This window comes from Haliaeetus leucocephalus, unplaced genomic scaffold (assembly GCF_000737465.1).
Source record: "Haliaeetus leucocephalus isolate CR32 unplaced genomic scaffold, Haliaeetus_leucocephalus-4.0 Scaffold306, whole genome shotgun sequence".
Lineage (NCBI taxonomy): Eukaryota > Metazoa > Chordata > Aves > Accipitriformes > Accipitridae > Haliaeetus > Haliaeetus leucocephalus.
This window is the reverse complement of record NW_010972742.1, coordinates 5,326,329-5,346,417: the sequence shown is the minus strand read 5'-3', so window position 1 is coordinate 5,346,417 and position 20,089 is coordinate 5,326,329. Positions and strand designations below refer to the sequence as shown.

The following is a 20,089-nucleotide window of genomic DNA, read 5'->3' as shown; positions in this document are numbered from 1 at the left end:
CTGAGAAACCAAACTACACCCTCAGCTTCATGTTTCCATGAGCCAGCAAAGCCAGAAATAAACACTGCAGAGGCTGAGCTCTGCGAGATGTCGTGGCGTTCGTTCCTAGCTCTGAAGACCAGGGTTGGATGAGCAGATGCTCAGCTGCCACCCTTTGTGACCCTGGGGACATGCCACAGCCAGGGCTTCAGGGGGTGCTGGAGGTGGGAGCTGAGACCCACATCTCAGAGGTGTTTTGGTGCCAAATTTCCATCACTGTCCGTGAAAGCTTGACCTAAACCCTTAGCAAGAGCCAAGTCCAAGACACCCCATGGATGTGTCCGTGTTGGGGGGAGGCTGTGAGATGCAGTCCCAGCAGTTTGGGTCAAGTGCTGCCCCAGAATCCGCTGAGACTGGTATTCAAAATCAGGTCTGGGTGGTTTTAGCCAGATGCGAAACCACCACAGGTCTTTGCAAATGTTGTGCTTAGCCCTAAGCTCCAGCAGGTCCTGAAATGGGGTTTGATTCTCATGGAGACCACAGGGTTGCAAGTGTGCTGCTCCCCGCAGAGTCCCAGGTGCCCACAGGGAGCACAGCTGGCATGGAGCAGGGCCATGCAGACCCCCAGGAGGGCTTGAGCCCGGCCGGTTCCTTGTGTGGGGTCTGTGGGGTCTCGCACGGGTCTGGCTCTCATGTAGCTCTTCTGTGCTTCCCCCACAGGTGAGAGCCTGAGCCCGAGCCGTGGGGCAGCCAAGAGGAAGAAGAAGCAGAGGAGGAACCGCACCACCTTCAACAGCAGCCAGCTGCAGGCTCTGGAGAGGGTCTTTGAGAGGACGCACTACCCCGACGCCTTCGTGCGGGAGGAGTTGGCAAGAAGGGTCAACCTCAGCGAGGCGAGAGTCCAGGTGAGCAAAGGTTTGTGTGGGAGAAAACAACACCCTCTGTCTTGTCCCCAGGCAGGAGCAGGGACTGTCCCCTCTCTCATTTCATCCTGCATATGACCATGATCGGTAGGACGGATGCTTGGGACATCCCTGCTCATACTGGCTCCCCACTGACAACCTTCCCTCCCCGTGCAGGTCTGGTTTCAGAACCGGAGGGCCAAGTTTCGCCGTAATGAGAGGGCGATGCTCGCCAACAGATCGGCATCGCTCCTCAAATCCTACAGCCAAGAAGCAGCCATTGAGCAGCCCATGGCGCCACGGCCCACTGCTTTGACCCCAGAGTACCTCTCCTGGACCAGCACCTCCCCGTACAGGTAGGTGCAGGCACTGGAGGACCTGGGGAGGAGGTGGCCATGGGACAGGCTGCCTAGGGACTGCCCTGGGAGCGCAGCCCTGTGCTGCTGCTGAGGACGCGGGGAGTTTTATGGGGCCGAAAGGAGCTCATACAGCTTTGCTCTGGGAACCCCTTTCAGCCCCATCTGAGCATCCACTGCCCGCCGCCGAGCAGGCTTCCCTGCCTCCATGCATTTTAGGGCCAGAGTGGGAGCCCTGGTCCTCTCGCAAGGGATTCGCTTGGCCTCATGCTGACCCTTCCCACATCTCAGCACAGGAGGTGGCACGGGTCCCTTCTGGTTCCCAGCTCTCTGCGTCCAGCCATCTCGTCCAAAAGCTCAAGACAGGGCCTCCTGGTGCATAGTTTGAGGGGTTCCCACATGCATCCAGCCACATAAAAATGCTGAAGCCTTGACTGCTCTTGTGGGAGATGTCTAAGAGGGAACGGCCAGTCTGGCCTGGGAAGCTGGCAGGACCGCGCAGGGCACGGGGACTCCTCCGTGGGCCATGCCTCATTCCTCCCCTGCTCCCTCCCTACAGCACTGTGCCCTCCTACAGCTCCAGCGGGACTGCGACGCCCACCCAAGGGGTGAACATGGCCAACAGCATCGCCAGCCTGCGCCTCAAAGCCAAAGAATTCAGCCTCCATCAGAACCAGGTGCCGACCGTGAACTGACCAGGGCAAAGCCGACCCTGTGGCCTCATCCAGGATACAGCGTGGAGCTCCTGTGCCAGCCCAGGACGAATCCGCCGCCTGCCCAACCCACATGCCACTCATCCAACATCTCAGCACCTCTCCTCTCCTCTTCCCTTTTGAAGGTAGAGTCAGTCCCAGGCCGAAGTGGCACATAATTATAGCCACATATGGAGCAAACTTGGTTAGAAACTTGCTTTTCCGCACACCCTTATAATAAAGGCTATATATACACACACATACCCCCCACATGCTCTTCGAGGACAAACAGACTTGCCAAGGGAACAAGAATTTGCTTCCAAACATGGAAGGATCTTGGACTATTGGATTTGACCAATCTGGGTACCTCGCCCAGAGAGCCAAAGAGTTATTGGGTCTTCTCCTCCCACAGGGACAGCATGCAGTGGTGGGAGGATCACGAGCCCCCCTTTCTGCTGGGCTGCGACTCGCAGCGCTCAACCGTGGGTGCCGAAGCTGACCCGCGCGTTCGCCTCTTTGTGCATCCCCAGCCGCGGTGCTTAGGAGGGACTTCGGGAAGCCGATGGCTCAACCCTGCCGTGGCCAGTCCCGGCCAGCCCCCTGCACCGCGCTGCCTGCATTTAGGAGCTGCCTATGTCAATGGCATCAGGCTTTGTCCCCAGAGGGGTGAGGAGGGCTGGAGCATCTCGACAGACTTGCTCAGAGCCTGTGAGCTCTCCTGCAAGCTGGGGGAAGCATTGCTGGTCCCCAGGCAGGCACCGCTGCCCTGCCTCAGTGGGTTTGCCAGCAATTCTGCAGAGCCCCAGGTCATTGCACCGTCCCAGGGAAAGAGAAAATTGGAAAAAGCTGTTGGGTTTCAGCTGAGTAGGCGGCTCCCAGCACTTCGTGCCAACGGCGAAGCAGGCTTCGCCTTCCGGAGGCACAGCCTCCCCGTCGGCAGCTCCACAGATGTGTGCGGGGGTCTGGGGCTGGCGACTCCACAGGGGTGGGCTTTTTTGGTTTTGTGGAAAGGAAATGGTTTCCCCCTCGTCCCACCCTGCCGTGCAGCCTAATGAGGTTGCAAGGTGGGATGTGCAGGGGATGGACGCAGGGTGGGCAACTTTGCTCCGGGCTTATGCCACCCCAGTCCTTTGCCTGTGGGACTGAGCCGCAGGGAGACGCACCCTCCACCTCCCCCTGCCAATACCGCAATAATGGGGGATGAGCCGGAGCGATGGAGGTTTTACCCTGTGGACAAAGCCCTCTGGTAACCAGACCACCCTTTCCTCACCCACTACAAAGAGCCACCAGCCAAGCGTGGGGACACCACCAGCTCAGACAGGTGGCCTGGACGGAGAAGGCACCCGCCCTACTTGCCTAGAGGGGCTTAGCCCCCCTGGGGACTGTAGAAGTAGATCTGAGGATGAATACAGCAATTGCTAAGGTGCTTCCTCCAGATAAACGTCCTCCGGTGTGCAACGCCAAGGCTGAAAGTGTCCCAACTACACGTACCCACCTGAGACCCCACCGCTCCCAGGAGCATCCTCTCCCTTTCCCACTGGGTCTCACTGCAGCCGCACGTGGTACCCAGTGGCTGCGACGCCAGCACCCTCAGCTTCACCCCAGGCAATGCCTGCGCTGAGGAGGGGGCTCACCCAGCATCCCGAGCTGGAGACCTGATGGGAGAACCAGGAGACAAGCACATCCTCTCTAGCTGGGGTTGAACGGGCCCTTCCATCCTGCCCCCAGCCCCAACTTTCTCTGCTCTACCCAGTGCAGCCCCCAGGTTGGGAACAGCTCCTCCTCCTCCTCAGGCACAGCGGGCAGGAAGGGGGCACAACCTGACCAACACTGCCCACCTCATCCAGGGAGCAAAGTCACCCTAAATACCCACTCTGTGCCCCCCACCCCTATTTCCAGGGCTAGTATCCCCCCCATTTGCCATGTCAGAAGGGGAGCACACAGCTACCCAGACCGCAGCAAGACACCGCACAGAGACCTGATAAAAGCCGAGACATGCCAGGCCGGGGGGAAGACAGATCCACTGCGGATCAAATCATCTGCCATGAGAAACACCGCTTGGGGCAGGAGGAAGGGGCCAGGGGGGTCCTATTCCCATGGAAAGCACAGGGCTCTTTTTTCGGTTATACAAGATGAAACCACAGGGATATAAATGTCGCTGCCTCTTTGAGAGCATTAATGAAAATAAACCCATTTAATAGTTTGCAGATGCCGTTTCTGTAAACCTAAAAAAAGCAGGGAATAAATATTTCTTCACTAAATATCTATATGTATATATATATTTGAAAACATTTGCTCCTAATCTTAGGGCCCCTCCTTCGCCGTGCTCTTGGCAGCTTATAGCAGCTTGTCATTCAACGCTGAAGCCTCACTGAGACGAGATACAAATTGCACCCATGGAGGGGTAGCAGGACGGAGGGATTATTGTAATCTAAGCTCCCTCTCACCCTTTCTATTTGTACATTTCAATTACTTGTAACAAGATCCACGGTGGATTTTTTTTTTTCTTCTGCATGTCCGTGTTTTGGAAATTTTTGTAAGGTTTTTGTAAAAACAACTCTTGTGAAATAATGGAGGAATAAATATTTTACTGAGTAGAGATGTGTCCACACATGTGACGGGGACGTGGCTCTTTCCTCGCTGGCCACTGCTGTTTCCCCATCTGCCCTGGACAAGCAGCACAGGCAGGGGACCGACTGCCCTGGGCAAGGGGACAAGAGCCACAATCCGGCCACCTTCACCTTGCGTGATGGTGGCATCTCACAGCTTCTCCCCGAGACCTGTATTTCATCCCAGGCTCCCAAACAGCAAGTGGTCCACATGCCCCGGGAGAGGGGCAGGAGTAAGGGGGGGAGCGTGTTGAGGCCCCGCGGAGCTGGGATGGGGCAGAGGGACCGCAGTCCTGCAGCAGAGCTGCTGGGCTTCTCTCTGGTTTGGGGAGCCTCGAGCCAAAGCCTGGAGATGGTGGAAACTCAAGGGGCACAGAAAACACCCTAACAAAGGTCCCCGCATAACAGCTATTTGCAGGGCCTTGCCAGATCCATCTTATTTCATTCCAGCATGACGAGTGTGGGCTATTGAGGAAGGGGTGTGAGGGAAGAGGGCTCGATTTGCTTTTCCCCTTCAAAATCCCACTGGGAGTGGCAGATCTTATAGGGTCTGCCCTGGGCAGCTCACAAATTCCCCACGAAGTAGCATCTCACGTTAACGCTAGCCCCAGTTCACACCCACGGCCTTGGGAGCAGCACCCACATTTCCCCCCAGCAACAACGGAATGGGCTGAGATGGGATGTGGCCAGGAGCAGGCAGCAGAGCCCCTTGCTGGTAGGTTATCAGGTCAAATCCAGCATTGTAAAAGGGGGTGGAAACCTGTAAACACTAATTGATGCTCCACAGACATCAGGCATGAGCATCTGTTACAGATATCCCATCCTCCTGGGACAAGCGCTCATCAATGGTCCCAGCAGAGACCACCAGAAAGTTATCGCACAGCCCTGGGAGCCGGAAACAGGCAACGTGGAGGTCTGGACCTGCTCAGAGAATTGGAGGCAGCGAAGAAATAAGGAGATTGTCTCCTACACCATCACTGCAGGCATATCCAGGCACTTGGACAGATGCTGCTCTGTCAAGTGCACAGACTCAGTAAGGGCTGGGCAGCACAAGCACTGGGAGCCCAAATCAGCACCAAATCCAGCTCTTCCAGGCTCTATCCTGTGCACCAGGGAAGGCATTAACCTGGTGAGGTGCAGGCTGGGCACTGATGGGGCACACGGGCAGAGAGCCAGGCTGAGGGGGTGAGAAGACATGGGACCTGAAGGGCAGCCCAGCCTCGCTGGGGGCTCGGCAGAGCCTCGTGGTTGAGCAGACTTGCAAGGAGATGGGATTGGTGCAGGATGCTGCGAGCAGGATGGCTCCTGGGGAGAGCCCCTGACCAGCCCACTGCAGGGGAGCTGGGGAGCACACACAGAGGGACCAGAGCAGCACCTGGCTCCCTGGGGGGTTTCTCCTCCAGGTCTACAGAAATTGGCAGCAAGGAGAAGGGTCAGATTCTGCACAGGCAGCTAGCTAAAAGATAAGAACCAAAAGAGTAGGAATAAACCATCAGGTCTTAGATTGCTGAGTGCTTCCCGGGAGCAAAAGCCCACAGGTGCAGAGTAGGCACAGAGCACCCAAAAGCAGGCAGAAGCGGTGGTCAGGCAAAGGCAATAACCAAATAGTCTGGGGCAGCCAAAGCCAAAAAGAGCTTCAGGAGCTCATGGTGCTGAGCTATAAAGGAGCAGAGGTAATGCAATGCTGAGAGGTGTGAAGATGTGCCCAGGGGAAAGTGCCCAGCATGCACACAGACTGAAATCAAGTCAAGTGGCAGGAATTGCTAGGAAAGGATTAGAAAACAAGGCAGAAAGTGTCCTCATGGCAGTCATAGAAACCCACAGCACAACTAAAGCCTGAAATCCACTGTCCCAAGATATTGCGGAGATCAAAGGTATAAAGCCTATTCAGAGAGCCTTAGAAAGTTAATGGTGGGTGGGTCTCTGTCAGTGCAACATGGCAGCGATTCAACTGCCTGGGCAGAAAACTGCTGCCCTGCTGATTTCCAGGAGTGGGAAGAGCTGGGTGGAGAAGGGACACCCTGGGTTTGCCTTGTTTCTTTTACCTGCCTTAATCTGCTGAATTCCAGCAGACTCCTCTCAAGCCAGCTCCCATGGTATTGCTTACAGGATGCCTGCGTCACCTCCTCCTCTCCAGGCCATCCCCAATCCCCCCTACACAGCCAGGGGAACCGCAGCTCTCTCCCACAAACCTGGAGGAGCTCAGCTCCATGAGAGCCCACAGGATCAGCTCCCTCCCAAATGCAACCCCTGTGTCCCCCATCACCAGCGGCCTTTGTGACACACGGACCCCATGGGACCGCAAGGTTGAGGAAGGACCCCTATGGCAACACATCCCAGCTTTCCCCAGAGGGAAATGAGGCTCATCCCGTTTCATCCCAGCTCTTCAGTGCAGCACCCAGTAGAAGGGGAGCAAGTCCCTGTGTTGGACCTGACCCCAAGCCCACTAACTGCCTGAGCTTTCATGTCTTCCCACCCTGTTTTCAGTTCTAGGAGAGGAGAACCAAGGGGTGGCCACACAATGAAAGGCTTGAAAGGAGCATGAATCCTCCACAGTGCAGCCACAGAGCTCCTTGTGCCATCCCGGGGCAGTGGGCAACTCCACGGACAGACATAGAGATCTTATCTCAGCACCTGGAGCCATGCTGGTGCCCAGAACCATGACTGGCCATTGGGACTCAGGGCACCCCACACACAATTTACAGATCTGATCCGTGGGACGTGCAGCCCACAGAGCCCACTCCAGCAGCCACGTCCTGCACACCAGCCACTTAACCATCCCTATTGTACTGCTTCACTGCTGCTTTGTAACCACTTATTTGTTCTTTCAGTAAATGACTTGCAGATCATTAAGGTCATTTGTCCAACCTCCTGCCTAGCCTCAGGCAGAGAATATCACCCAAGCAACATCCTCATGTCCTCAGCATGTGGCCAATGCAGAGTATCCCTTTGGAGGGCATCCAGCCCCAAGTCAAAAGACCCTTGGAAATGAAGAGCTTGCAGATCCCAGGGCAGATTCTTCCAGTGACTCATTACTGTTAACTGCTGGAAATATGTCACTTATTTCCTGCCTGAACTGTCCCAGCTTCAGTTCAGCTCCCGCTAGAGCAGAAGGTCTCAACCCATGGTCTGCCAGCTCCCAGGAGCTGATGGACTACTTCTGAGGGGTCTGCAAACCAGGAGACAGACAAGCATGGAGAGCTGCAGCTCACCTGGCAGAGTCTGTGCCCCACAGGGGAGGGATGTGCCGGGGGGAATGCTGCCAATGAAGAGGAGCTCAAAGGCGTTGTGCTACCTCTCTCCCTCTTCCAGCACAGGGGGATTTTTCCTCCTGGGAAGCAGTCTGTCATGGACACATCCAACACCAGAACTGATTTCTGCAGGAGAGCTGGTCTCCCTCCATACACCACAACTTCAGGTAGGGGCGAAGGTTGCAAGAATGTTACGTGCAAATTGTATTTCCTTCCTTGAAGCAGTTGGTGTTCAACCAGCTGGCTCCCAAAGGGCAAGTCTCAGCTGATGGGAGGACCTCCTTGTACCCCCTTTCCTTGTTTCTGACCCCACAGCCTGATACTTTTGCATGGCTTTCTGACTGATGAAAACCTGAAGTTCACCCCTGCAAAATTTTAATGAGAACAATTTTGTATTGTCATCGGCATCGGCTGCCACGGCAGCGAGACAAAACAGAGCTCACATTTTCCAGCTCGCATGGATGCCAGCCTGGTTATCCCCATCCAGAATGACTTACACAGACATCTAGCGGTTACCGCATCCTCCTCTCCCGCTCCCCTTGCGCTGAGCCCTTCTCCCTCTGGTGGCAACGGGAAGGTCCGGAGACCCTCCAAGTCCTGCTGACACTACCTACTAGTTACAGAAACATATGTACAGGTTGACAGCAACATGTCATCTCCCAGCAGCTGAGCCCCTCCTGTCCTGAGGGATGCGATGGTCACCCCAAACTCTGCGCGCTATTTGGAAGGAGCATCTCCTCCCTGCAGCTGCTATTTTGCTGGCCCAAAATTTTGCAAACCCCAAAAGGAAGCAACCTAAGGCAGCAGAGAAGCTTTCGAGAAGCTGGATGGTAGTTATCTGCTGGGGGTGTAACGCTCTGTAACAATTTGGGAAGGAGGGAGGAAGCAAAGGTTCCCTTTGTAGTGGGTGTTACAAAGCCAAGGAAGAGTTATTGCATGCAGACGCGCAGCGAGGCGCAGCGTCGTGTCTGCCTGCTCGGGAGAGGCCAATGGGCACAGAAGCAGACACGAACCTCCTCCGCAACCCGCTCCCCAGGGAATGGCACCCAGCATCCATCCATCCATCCCCAAATACCTCAAGGCCACCCCCGGGGCCTCCCCACAGCTCCCTGGCCAGCCGGTCTCCGTGGGCGAGGGTCTCCGTGGCACCCCGGCAGAGGGTGGCTGTGGGGACGGGGGGAGCAGGGCCCCCCCGCAGCGGGTGCTCGCAGCCACACGAGGGTGCTGCAGCCCCGCGCAGGGGAGCGCAGCGCAGCCCGTGGGAGCCCAGCGGGGTCGGGGGGTGCGGAGCGGAGCCCCCCATCGTGCTGCTCTGCTCCACACCCCTTCTCCCCACATGGGGCCAGGGACACCCCCCACCCCCCCCGGCTCCCTCTTCCCTGCCTGGAGCTGGGGCTGGCACCTGCGTGGCACCCACGTCCCGAATAGGGGACACCTCGCAGCTCAGCTCCAGAGCTGGGTAGGAAAAACCCAGCGGATAAAGTTTTCCTTTTGCCAGCTTCACCCTCGTGTATGCCAGAGAGGAGCAGGGAAAGATGGTTATCTTTTCCAGGGGACTAACCTCTAGGCTGTCCATACCTGTAAAGCTGGCTCTTCTCGCTCTCCCTACAAGACACAGGAATCCCAGTTCCTCAAGAGGAATAAGGGGATTTGTGTGGCAAAACCCTACAGCAAGAGGTGGAAGAGCCCCACGTCTGCTAGAGGAGAGGAGAGATTTTGGGAACGCAGAGAAGGCAGAGTGACCTGTGTCACAGGAGAGATGCCCAAGTGGGGGAATCTCGGTCCCAGACCCCAGCAGGGGGAAGGCCTGGATGAACAGGAGAGACCTGGGAAGCGGCGCAGGCAGGTAAGGAAGGGGTAAGTGGGATCCTGGGGATGAACTAGCTGGAAGTGTGTGGGAGGGGAAGTGGTTCGCACTGGGTCTTCCCTTGCTTTTCCCCCACCTCCAGACACCCTGGGCTCAGCAGGGCAGAGGGAAGACATGTACTGGCAGTGTGAATCATATTCAAATATTTAAGCACCAGACTCTGTTGTTCTGCAGTCCCAGGTGGGTTTCAGAGTGCTACCATTTCAGTTTTGAGCCAGGTATGAAAACCAAATTGTTGGCACACACAACGTGCACACACCAAAACCCAGAGACTGGCAGATGCAACCACTGTCCCTGCTCTCCTGGAGCTGTGGGAGACCCTGGGCACATCCTTCCCCCACACGGTGGGGAAGCAGGAATCTGGGAGCTCTGGGCTTTAGGATATTATTTGGGAAAAGGCAGGGGATGCTTTAGCTCATCACTTGCCCTGCACGCAGCGAACACCACCGGCAGCGCCCAGGGAAGAGCCAGTGAATGCAACGGCCTCCGTCCTGGCAGAGTCCTGATAGGGCTTAGGCTGACCAAGCAGCCGAGAGCCAGGCTCTGTCCTGCCTCCCACAAACCTCCGCAGCATTTCAAAATAAGCACAATGGTTGGGCCTCTCTGAAGTTTGCCCTGTGGGCTTTTTCTGTTTGTTTTTTTGGAGCCAGGAGAGTTCACGTTCCCAAGCTTTTCCCTGCAGCCAGTACAGCAGGGTTTATTTTTTTTTAATAAAAAAGAAGAAAGCAGAGCTCTGCATGTAACCTCGGCTTCCCCGAGCAGGGCGTCAGCCCCAGGCACCAAACAGGCAGTTTAGAAGAGATTGAAGGAGCTGGCAGCTCTGGGGGTTGGGGGTGGTGGTGTGTGTGTGTGTGTCTGCAGCCCTGTTTCTTCCTTTCCATGCCAAAATCTCAATCCTAGCTACCATCTCTAACCACAGCAACATGTATTGGAAAGGGTCCATTTTATAAAGATGCTGCCTTTCTTATTTGAAAGCAAAAAGCATGAGGGAAAGAAAAAATACCAAGTGGAGCCATTTTGTCCATCTCAACCAGCTAACGCAGACACCAATGGGGCAGCACCTCCCAAACACCAACAGTTTAAGAATATAAGGGAAAACCAGGGAAATGAGATGTTTGCTTCCCAGCAACCTACCGGCAAAAAGAGGTGGTTGCTGAGCTTGAAAAATACAGGCAGCTCCTTTGCAAGTCATAAGCACAGAAATGAGAGCAACCACATCTTACCTGAACTTCTCCAGCCCTCCAGGATTTAAGCACCAGCTTGGCTGCACAGGCAGTGAAGAAAGCTTGCTGGGACAAAGCACCTCACACCACCAGCCTGCTTTGGGGGAGCTGGGATGGAGGAGGCTTGGGTGAGCACCAAACTTTGTAACAACCCACTACTCTGGGAAGGAAAACTGAACAGAACTGCTTTGCAAGCCCCAGCTCTGCTGAATTTAAAGGATCAGCACAAACAATCCACACCTGGAACAGAGCTTCCTCTGCAGGGCAGGTGAGTCCAGAGGAAAGGGATGTCTCTTGAGGAGTCCCAGGGCACTCCAGGCCCTGCAGCAGGGTTTAGCAAAGCACTTTGCAGCTGGGGAGCTATCCTGCTGGGGCTGGACCCAGCTGCTACCCAGCTGCATTTGCTGCTCCCGAAGGAAGGATGTATCAGAGCACAATGATTTGTTTTTATTGGGAATATTTGCTTCCTGCCACCAGGATGCATGTGCAGCAGCAGAGAAACGTACAGGGGTTCGAGACCTTGTGCACCATGTGAGGCAGAAAAGGCTTGTTAAGAGGGGTATGTATTACCCAGACATCTGTTGAGGCTGCGTAAATGAGAAGTGGCCAAGAGCAAACTGCTGAACCTGCAGTCCTGCCCACCTTCCACACGTGGTGGGCCCTGCATCCCCCGCGGAAGAGCAGAGCACTCCATTCCAAACCTCACCAAACAGCTTAGCCGAAGGCCACATCTGCGCTGGGGTCAGGAGTTACTGGTACAGAAGCTGCTACCCAAGCTGGGCAAGGGCTCAGAGCATCAGTCTGAGCTGGTGTTTCACCCTGTGCTTTGTGCACTCAGGCGCTCAGTGAGGTCTCAGAGCATCTCTGAGGACAGCAGGGTTAAGGGAACAGCTTTAGTGCTTAGGATAGGTGGAAGGGGGATTTATTTTCTGCTCTTTCTGGATTCCCCCTGTGATCATAGTAAAACTCTGCATTGCCCTCAGAGGAGGGAGGAGGCACTGAACAGCAGAGGCTTCCTCCTGCCTTGTCCTCCATAGGGCTGCTCCACTGCACACTGCTGTTGCCTGGACCAGCCCTTGGCACTTCAGGACAGCCGCGTGGCAGAAGACCTCACGAGGGTTTGTCATCCTGTGATACCCTGGTCCCAGCCTCTCCTCTCCAGCATGATGGCTTTCAAGTGACACCACAGAGCAGTGGTATTCTCCCGGGGGGGGGGCGTGTTCAAAGCCACTCTGCTCATTTCCAGAGCTTTCTACAAACACCAGCTAATCCAGGCTGCACATGGCTCGGCAGCAGTGGACAGCAGGAAACAGCTGAAAGAAAACACCCCCAAAGCGGTCACGGCACATTCCCCAAATAGCAACAGCCATTCTGCGGCCAGAGAAAGGCTACAAACAGAGGGGAAAAAATTCAGTCTGCTGCCCTGGGAGCGTTTTCAGGCATCAGCGGCATGTGAACACAGACACCGCCCCTGGGAGAAAGGTCTGTCTGCAAACTGCAAACCCGTTGTTTTGTGTGAGCATCTCAGTCTTTCCAGAAGTCCCAGAGCTTTATGTCCAGCTCTCTACAGGGTCAGCGATTCCTGCCAGCTGCTCCAGGCGCATCCCTCTGCATCTTGCCACGGTGAGACTGAGATGGAAAAGCCACAGCTGCTGCTGGCTGGGAGCTGCCAAACACTGGCTGTGGAACATCCTTCCTGGGACAGGCAGGCTCCTGCCTGCGGTAAGGCTCCCCAGCAGAGAGCTGCATCCCACAGCTGGGAGCACTGAATGCTTTGGTGGCTTCAAAACATCACCCCTGAGATTTTGACTTCCACGTTACGCTGCCTGGCAGACACCTGCTTCCTGTCCTGCTCATGGGAGAGGGAACCTAAGGGACCCCCTGTCCCCACAGACCCACACAGCTGGGCAGGAGGAGGGCAGCTGTTTTATAACCCCCCACTGCTACCACCCATGTCTGCTGACCAAAAGACTTCGTGGGACCCTCATGGTTTTCCCTTCCTGATTCACAGGGTATTCGTGACCAAGGGTCCTTCCCGGTTCTGAATGCAGTTGGGCCAGAAAATCTTCTTTCCTTCAGTGAACCCATTCCTCGAGGGGTAGTCCAGGTGCTTTCCCCCTCCCACCCTTAGAAGTGAGAGAAACCTGCCTCCACATCCCCTTCCCGCTCCATGGGGAGACATGCCCCTTCTCTCTGGTGACTTCCCTGCCCAATTTCAATAGCATGGGGACTTTATCAAGGCTGCACTGAGCATCCTTGTGGTGCAGGTGGCCTCCCTGGCAACATACCATGTGCCCACACACATACACACACATGCACACTCACACTTGCACACACACCACCCGGTCCAGCCAGGGAAACCAGCAGAGCGCAGGACGAGGGGGTTTGGATGGTCAGTCTTGCTGGGTGTTACCAGTATGGGGTGGTAGCGAGGAGGATCTGCAGAGCCATGGAGAAGCAGGGCAGCTGTGCCACGCTGTAGGCCACAGAGCGCGTGGGTGCCTTCAGCTGCAGGAGGTAGGCGATGGTGTGGATGATGCGCCCCATGCAGAAGATGAAGAAGTGGATCCTGGCCACTGTGGGACTGGGATCCAGCAAGGAGTAGATGGCTCCGAGGAAGAGGAAAGGAAAGATGTTCTCCATGTCGTTGCAGTGGGCCCTGAAAAGGGAGATAAGGTTGCTCCTTCCCACCAGGCTTCCCTGCTGTCTCCCATCCCTTCTAGCCAGAGTGCCCATCTCTGGGTGCTGCTGACTCTCTCTGTTGGATGGGGCAGATGCAGCCCCCAAAAGAGTCAGATCCCCCCTACAAACACAGACAGTGGGATTTCGCAGCTGGTGTCTCTCCCTTGGGTTGCTGCGCTCCTGAAGCTTGCCCTCCGTTACTGAGATGCCTTTGCTGCGACAGATGACAGCTCGAGGGTTACAGCTTTTAAATAAACAAAGAAAAACAAAGACCCCGTGAAGCTGCAAAAAGCTCAAAGCTGGTGTGGCGCCAGCACGGCATGGCCCCAGATGTGGCCACATTACACAACAACGAGGCAGTTTCTAGACCGCGGTTTCTCCAGAGGAGAAACTCCCAGGATGGGAGGGTTTGTGGCTTCGCCCCTCTTTGCAAGTGCATTCAAACGGGACCGGGGAGGAGCACCCCAAGCACCCCCTGCACCTCCACGCTGTGCCAGCATCACCTGCCTACTTTCACCATAGTCAGGCTGGAGGGACCACTGTGGCCATGTGATGACACATTGGCACTGATGGGCCAAACCCTGAGCTCCATCTGAACATGCGCCTGCCTGAGTGTCACATCATCTGCCACCACCCACACCACTACCGAAACAGGATCCAATTATGCCGTGAGCATAGGCTGTGTCCCTCCTCTCACAGGTACCATCCTTTGAAGGAGGGAAACTGGTCCCCAAAGCAGCAGGCTGTCCTTGCCCTCCCACTGCCTCTGCCTCTCCTTCTTTTGTTCCCTTGCAATGAAAGACATGCTTTCTACAGCACAGAAGCCTGTCTCTGTGCTTCGACAGGGGGAACTCTCAGGTCATGCTCTGGTCAGTTGGGATGGATCTGGGCTGGAGAGTGACCCAGGCACGAGGCTCAGTTGCTTTTTCCCTGTTATCTCTGAAGGTTTGAGAGGCAGAGATGAAGCCTCGATAAGAACTGCCCTTGCTTCCCCATTCCTGTTCCCCAGCACATTTAAATGTTCACAAAGCCCAGAGAAAATTGTAAGGGATTTTTTTGCTGAAGCAAAAGCCAAGATGCCTGTGCTGCTCTTCTGTGCAAGCTGAGAAGTGGCCAGGAAGTTTTAGGATGCTCAGCCACAACTCATTAGTACAGACACAGGCTGGGATAGACCTGGCTGAAAACTGACTTAGGAAAAGAAAGAATGCTGTGTCTTAAGCCCCTCTTCTGCCCCTGGAGTCAGGTCTATGGTGTGGGAGATGTCCCAGTGCCTGCCTCAGCAACTGCCCCACCAAACACTGATTTCTTCAGGCCAAGGTTTGCCAAAAACTTCTCCATCAGAAATTTTCAGCACCAAGTGCCCTGGTTTTTTGGAGGCTGACTGCCCCCAGGCAGGATCGGTCTCCGAGCCTGTCGTGGTTTAATCCCAGCCAGCACTAAGCACCACGCAGCCGTTCACGCAGCTGCTTACTCACTCCCCCCCAGTTTATATACTGGGCATGACATCACATGGTATGGAATACCCCGTTGGCCAGTTTGGGTCAGCTGTCCTGGCTGTGTCCCCTCCCAACTTCTTGTGCCCCTCCAGCCTTCTTGCTGAAAAATCCTTGACTTAGTCTAAACATTACTTAGCAACAACTGAAAATATCAGTGTGTTATCAATATTCTTCTCATACTGAACCCAAAACACAGCACTATACCAGCTACTACAAAGAAAATTATCTCTATCCCAGCCAAAACCAGGACCAGAGTGATGGAGCAGGAGCTGCAGGGAAGGGTCACCCAGCTTGCGCTGACCTAATCCCCCTCACTGGGATGCCTGGGGACAGGGACATGAGCAGAGGCTCTGGGTCCAGCAGCTGGTTCCCATCACCACATCACACAAAATGACCCGTGCGCTGAATGCCAACCCCCACCAGCATCTCTTGCTACCCCCTCCCCACGCTAGAGCCCAAGCCAGACACTGGCTCAGCAGGGCCAGGCTACCTGCAGGTAAATACTGCACCTGAGCCGTTTCCAGCCCCAGCTTTGCTGAAGCATGAAGGGGATGCACAGCCTGTTGTACCCAGAAAAGAGCTACCCCGAGGGCTTTCAGCACCCCATTATTCCCGTAACAGGCAGGAGAGCAAGGGGCTTTCTTCTACCTGCTCTTTCCACCTCCATGGGGCCACATCCTCAAGCAAGGGGGGGATGAAAATGGTAAGGAGCCTGCTGGAAACCCTATTTCAGCTGCTCTCTGGGTGTGATTTTGGGACAGCATGGAGGAATTGGCCTAGAAAATACACTAAAACAAGTCCTGCTGTTGTAGCAGCAATGCCAGGAGGAGTTGGTGGGCATGAGCTGATCAGAGCCTGGACACAGAGGAGACATATTCCCTGCCAAACCCGGGAGCATGGAGGCGAGCTGCAGGAAGCCCTCTGCTCCTCCTGGCCAGACAGTCCCTGGGCAGAGCCAGCCCCTTCCCAGACACGAGGTCAGGCTTGCCTGCTAACAGCCCCTTCCATTCCCAGTCCAGGGCCCTCCTTGCCTTCCCAAGCCAGCATCGCCTCTGTGGGTAACGCCACAAAACCCTCCCACAGCCCAGCTAGGACGGCAGTGATAAGCATGGTTTGCTTTGGTGTTGGCCGTGCTGGGAGAGGGCAGCTGCCCGACACCCACTGCCTCACCCTGCAGCAGCCCCGTCTGAACAAGCCCCCGAGGACTCAGAGGTTCAGCAGGGCTGGAAGGACAAATGGAAGGACAGGGAGGAAAAAGGAAAGAGCTGAGATGCAGCCGGCGGCCTCTCTAAGAGGCAAGGGGGAAACCTCCCTCCTCACTGATGCTTGCTCTCCCCTGTTCTGCCCCTGCCCTGCACAGACCCCAGCAGCGTGGCCATGGCTCTGCTTCCCTCTCAACAATGCCTAAGGAGAAAACCCAACATCACCCTTGTTCAGGGGAAACACCATGGGTTTAATCTGTCTTCCCCAGGGCTGTGAACAGATCAGCAAGGACCGACTCTGAGTGCTTTAACCGCACAAGTCAGATCTGAGACTTTCCCCAGGTCTTTGCTGCAGCTCTGGTTATTTATTTTTATGGAAGTTTGTCTTTTCTGACTAATCAAAAGAGGATTATGATTATTATTACTATTATTATTTTCTTTTTCCTAGCAAGGAAACGGCTTGTTTGCTGTCCTCCTCCCTCTGGAAGCCCAGAGATTAGGTGGCACTGGATGTTTTTTAAAGCAAAACTTGCAGGCAATGAGAGGTGAGCAGCGCAGTCCCCCACCTGTAGCACAGCTGGCAGCCAAAGGCTTAGTGACAGCAGGGCATGGCTCCAGCCCCTTTCCTGCACATCACCAGTGATCCAGCCCAACACTCGAGGCACCTTCTTCTGGGTAAGGGGGATGGCAAACCAAGCCTGGGGCTGAATCACCCCATGTTTTACCTCCGAGGAACTGTGAGCCCCACAGAAGAAGGGGAAGATTCAGAGTTTGCCCAATTAGGGAGGCAGAAGTTATTGCAATCATGTCCAGCCTCTTCCCAAATCCCCCAAAAGGGCAGCCACATACAGCACCAGGACCAGTCACACAGTTCCCTGTCCAAGCTGTGCAGAGATGTGGGGGGATTTGGGGTCCTGTCGGAGCAGGGCACGAGGAGCCTTTGGGTGTGGGTACAGGACAAGCCCTTGGGGGCTTGCGGGACTTTGAGCATCTAGGAATTAATTTAATTGTGCCAGAGTTGGCTGTTGAACCCAAACCTGGTCCTTCCACGTGTCCTTGCTGCAGCACACACCATGCTCCCATTAAAGGTTAAACTGCTCTAGTATATAGCGTCTCACAGCTGAGCTCCAGGCATTCAACCCATGTAGGCAATTAATTAATAAGCCCTTTAGCTTCCCACTGCTTCTTTGCCAGCAGCTGCCAGGGATCGCCCTGTGGCACAAGGGGAATGCCAGCACCGCTGCATACTCACCTGCGGCACCGCTCCACATCAGGGTCCTCACGGTAGTACTGCAGCCCCCCATTGCGCAGTGCATCCTCTGGGTTTGCAAATGCCTGCAAGAAAGAGTCCCCATAATATATATGCTTATAATGTTTTTGGAACTTCACAGGTAGAAGCTTTGCCCCTAATCTTTAAGACCTGCAGAGATTTCTTCCTGACGCAGTTTCTCACCACCCTTCACAAACATAAGAGCAACTGCACTTCCATGTGCACAGTCCTGGGAGTTAAACACTGCACCTCCTGAGGGGTTTTCCTCATCCTCTGAAAAACCCAACTCTGCCCACCGAGCAGGTCCCAAACAGGGGGCTTCAAGGGAGCTCTGGCCTGGTCCCAGTCCACTTCTCCCCATGAAACCTATTTAATGGAGACTTTGCCAACCACCAGATGAGATCACTGCTGGCACAGAGTTTGCAGACACTGAATGCAGCACCCAAAAGATAACCGGGACTGGCAGATTAGTTCACCCTGCTGAGAAAGGATATCCTCTGGCTGGCTTTTTGACAGTGGTACTGTGTGACTGAAACCAGCCCCAGGGAAATTGGATCCTATGCTAATAAACATTCAAATAAAAATGATTTATACGAGCTCCCCACCTATGCTCAGAAGCTGTTCCTCAGGGGCCTGGTTACAAGTGACAGCTTCACTTTGCAGCCTGGAAAGGACCCTGGTGCTTTCTTTAATCATTTTACAAGCCCAGAATGTCCCAGGGCTGGAGCATCATTTGGAAACACAAGGGGAGAAGCCAAATTGTCAGTTACAATGATGCTACAGCACAGGGGTATCTCTTTGTATTTTATCTGAGAGCAGAAATCTCTCCCTCCCACTCCACTGATGCAGTCAGAAACTCCTCAAATACTTTAAAACAAATTTCACAGACCGCTGAGTTTTGCCACAAGTTCAATTTGGGTTGCGGGTGATAAAAGGTCCAGTTAACCCCATCTCCTGACAGCAGCTAGAGCTCTCAGTCCTCCCCGTATTTTCCCCGTGTCCAAGAACCATTTCCTCCAGCTATTGTTTTTATTCCCCAGGACTTTCTGCTCTCCTGGAGCATTCACGTAGCCATTCCAAAAGCTCAAAAGCTTTCTGCTACATTGCAAGGAAAAAGACCATTGGAATGATTTCTTCTTAAACCCTTTTTTTCCCCCCTCCTTTTCTTCCAGTCATGGCAAATTAACTGTAAACAGTCTCTTTCCAGAAGCAGCTCACCTGCATGTCATTTTAGATCTGAAATTATTATTTAGATTAGGATTCAGAAATTATAAACATCAAGCTACAGATGGTAGAAGCAAACAAAAAGAGCCAAAGAGAAGCGAGATATTTATCTGCTGCAGCTATGAAACATGTTTTGCTTTCAACTTAAGAAAAAGAAAACTCAGCTTGCGTCAGGAAAACTTTGTTGGCCTTTACAGGAATGAAAGAAGAAAGAAAAAACACAGAAACCCAAGCCAGAAAGGGAGAAGGAAAAGGAAACTGGATCTTACCTTCTTTCTGAGTCTCACTTGTCCTGTAATGATGGCAACGACATACATTTTTAAAATCAAGATTGTGCTGTAGAATGTAAATGACATAAACACTTTGTTTTCCATCATTTTGGGGGAAGGTGCCGCTCAGTCGCCTACAGCACTCACAGGCAGCGGAGATCTTGCTTGGGCTGTGAGAGGGCTCTGCGGGAGAGGGGGCAGGAACAGCCACGTTTAAACATAACACAAGTCACCACTGTTTCTACGGCAAAAGCCCACAGCCCCTGTACACCCCTTCAGATGATGCAGCAGAGCTGCCGGTGAGCAAAGCCCAGACTGGGACTCGGAGCAGGCTGCTTCTGCTCCTCACACCCTGCTGCCACCAGCTCCGTGGGGATGCGATGCCCCAAACTGGGATACAGCCCTCTTGACTGTGTGGGCCACAGCAAGGCTCAGCCCGGCCACAGCTCGACCTCTTGCCTCCCTAAAACAGCCCACCACGATTCCCTAGTCCCACCTCCCCTCCTGTTCGAGTCCAGAGGGACGGAGCTGCCCAGAGCATCCCTTGCCCAGCCGGGCACTGCTCACCCACGGACACGAGCTGATCAGCCTTGGGAAGAAGGAGGAGTTAGGAAGAAAGTAGGCACCTACCTCAGCCACATCCAGCCCTGCGCTCCTGCGCTGTCCCGATCCCACAGCCCACCCCTCCGTGGCAGCGCTCCCAGTAAACTCCAGTCCCGCCCAGTGCAGGCTGAGGGCTCCGGTGGCAGAGGCAACCAGCCCTCCCCTTCCACAGCCACCTGCAGAGGGATGGGGCACAGGGGACAGAGCCGTCCCTTGCCCCACCAGCACCCATCACCCGGGGGGCCCGGGCTGCCCCTGAACCCCCCGGCTGGGAGGGAAGCTCCCGGAATGACCAGCCTGGAAGCACAACCAGGCAAGTCGTGAACCGCAAAGCCCCAAACCTGCAAATCGAAATAAACACCAGCCTGCCTGGCCCCAAAGACAGCTCATCCTGGTTTTGTCTGAGAGGCTGAATCGGGGCCGTCGGGTGTAATTTTGTCCTCGGTCTAGAAAGTGGCATTTGA

The 20,089-nt window shown here is 54.7% G+C and overlaps 2 protein-coding genes across 2 annotated transcripts; one reads left to right on the top strand and one right to left on the bottom strand.

Annotated features, from left to right (window-relative positions):
* The first annotated feature begins 509 nt into the window (after positions 1 to 509).
* On the top strand, positions 510 to 2,292 carry PRRX2 (paired related homeobox 2). Its single transcript, XM_010570921.1, is given in 6 exon segments — positions 510 to 545; positions 548 to 643; positions 646 to 678; positions 681 to 884; positions 1,059 to 1,237; positions 1,797 to 2,292. Coding segments are annotated over 6 exon segments (684 nt in total). The 3' UTR covers positions 1,933 to 2,292.
* Positions 2,293 to 13,288: 10,996 nt separating this feature from the next.
* On the bottom strand, positions 13,289 to 19,133 carry PTGES (prostaglandin E synthase). Its single transcript, XM_010570920.1, has 3 exons — positions 19,023 to 19,133; positions 17,512 to 17,594; positions 13,289 to 13,538 (listed from the first exon to the last, which is right to left on the bottom strand). The coding sequence occupies exons 1-3, from the start codon at positions 19,128 to 19,130 to the stop codon at positions 13,289 to 13,291; spliced, it is 441 nt and encodes a 146-aa protein (XP_010569222.1). The 5' UTR covers positions 19,131 to 19,133.
* Positions 19,134 to 20,089: the final 956 nt, after the last annotated feature.

Excerpts from the sequence above, each read along its gene's own strand:
- PTGES (XM_010570920.1), bottom strand. The coding sequence starts at position 19,130 with ATGATGGAAAACAAAGTGTTTATGTCATTTACATTCTACAGCACAATC. Across the intron at positions 17,595-19,022 it reads AAGTGAGACTCAGAAAGAAG|GCATTTGCAAACCCAGAGGA; the intron begins GTAAGATCCAGT and ends TCTTTCTTGCAG. Across the intron at positions 13,539-17,511 it reads GATGTGGAGCGGTGCCGCAG|GGCCCACTGCAACGACATGG; the intron begins GTGAGTATGCAG and ends CTCCCTTTTCAG.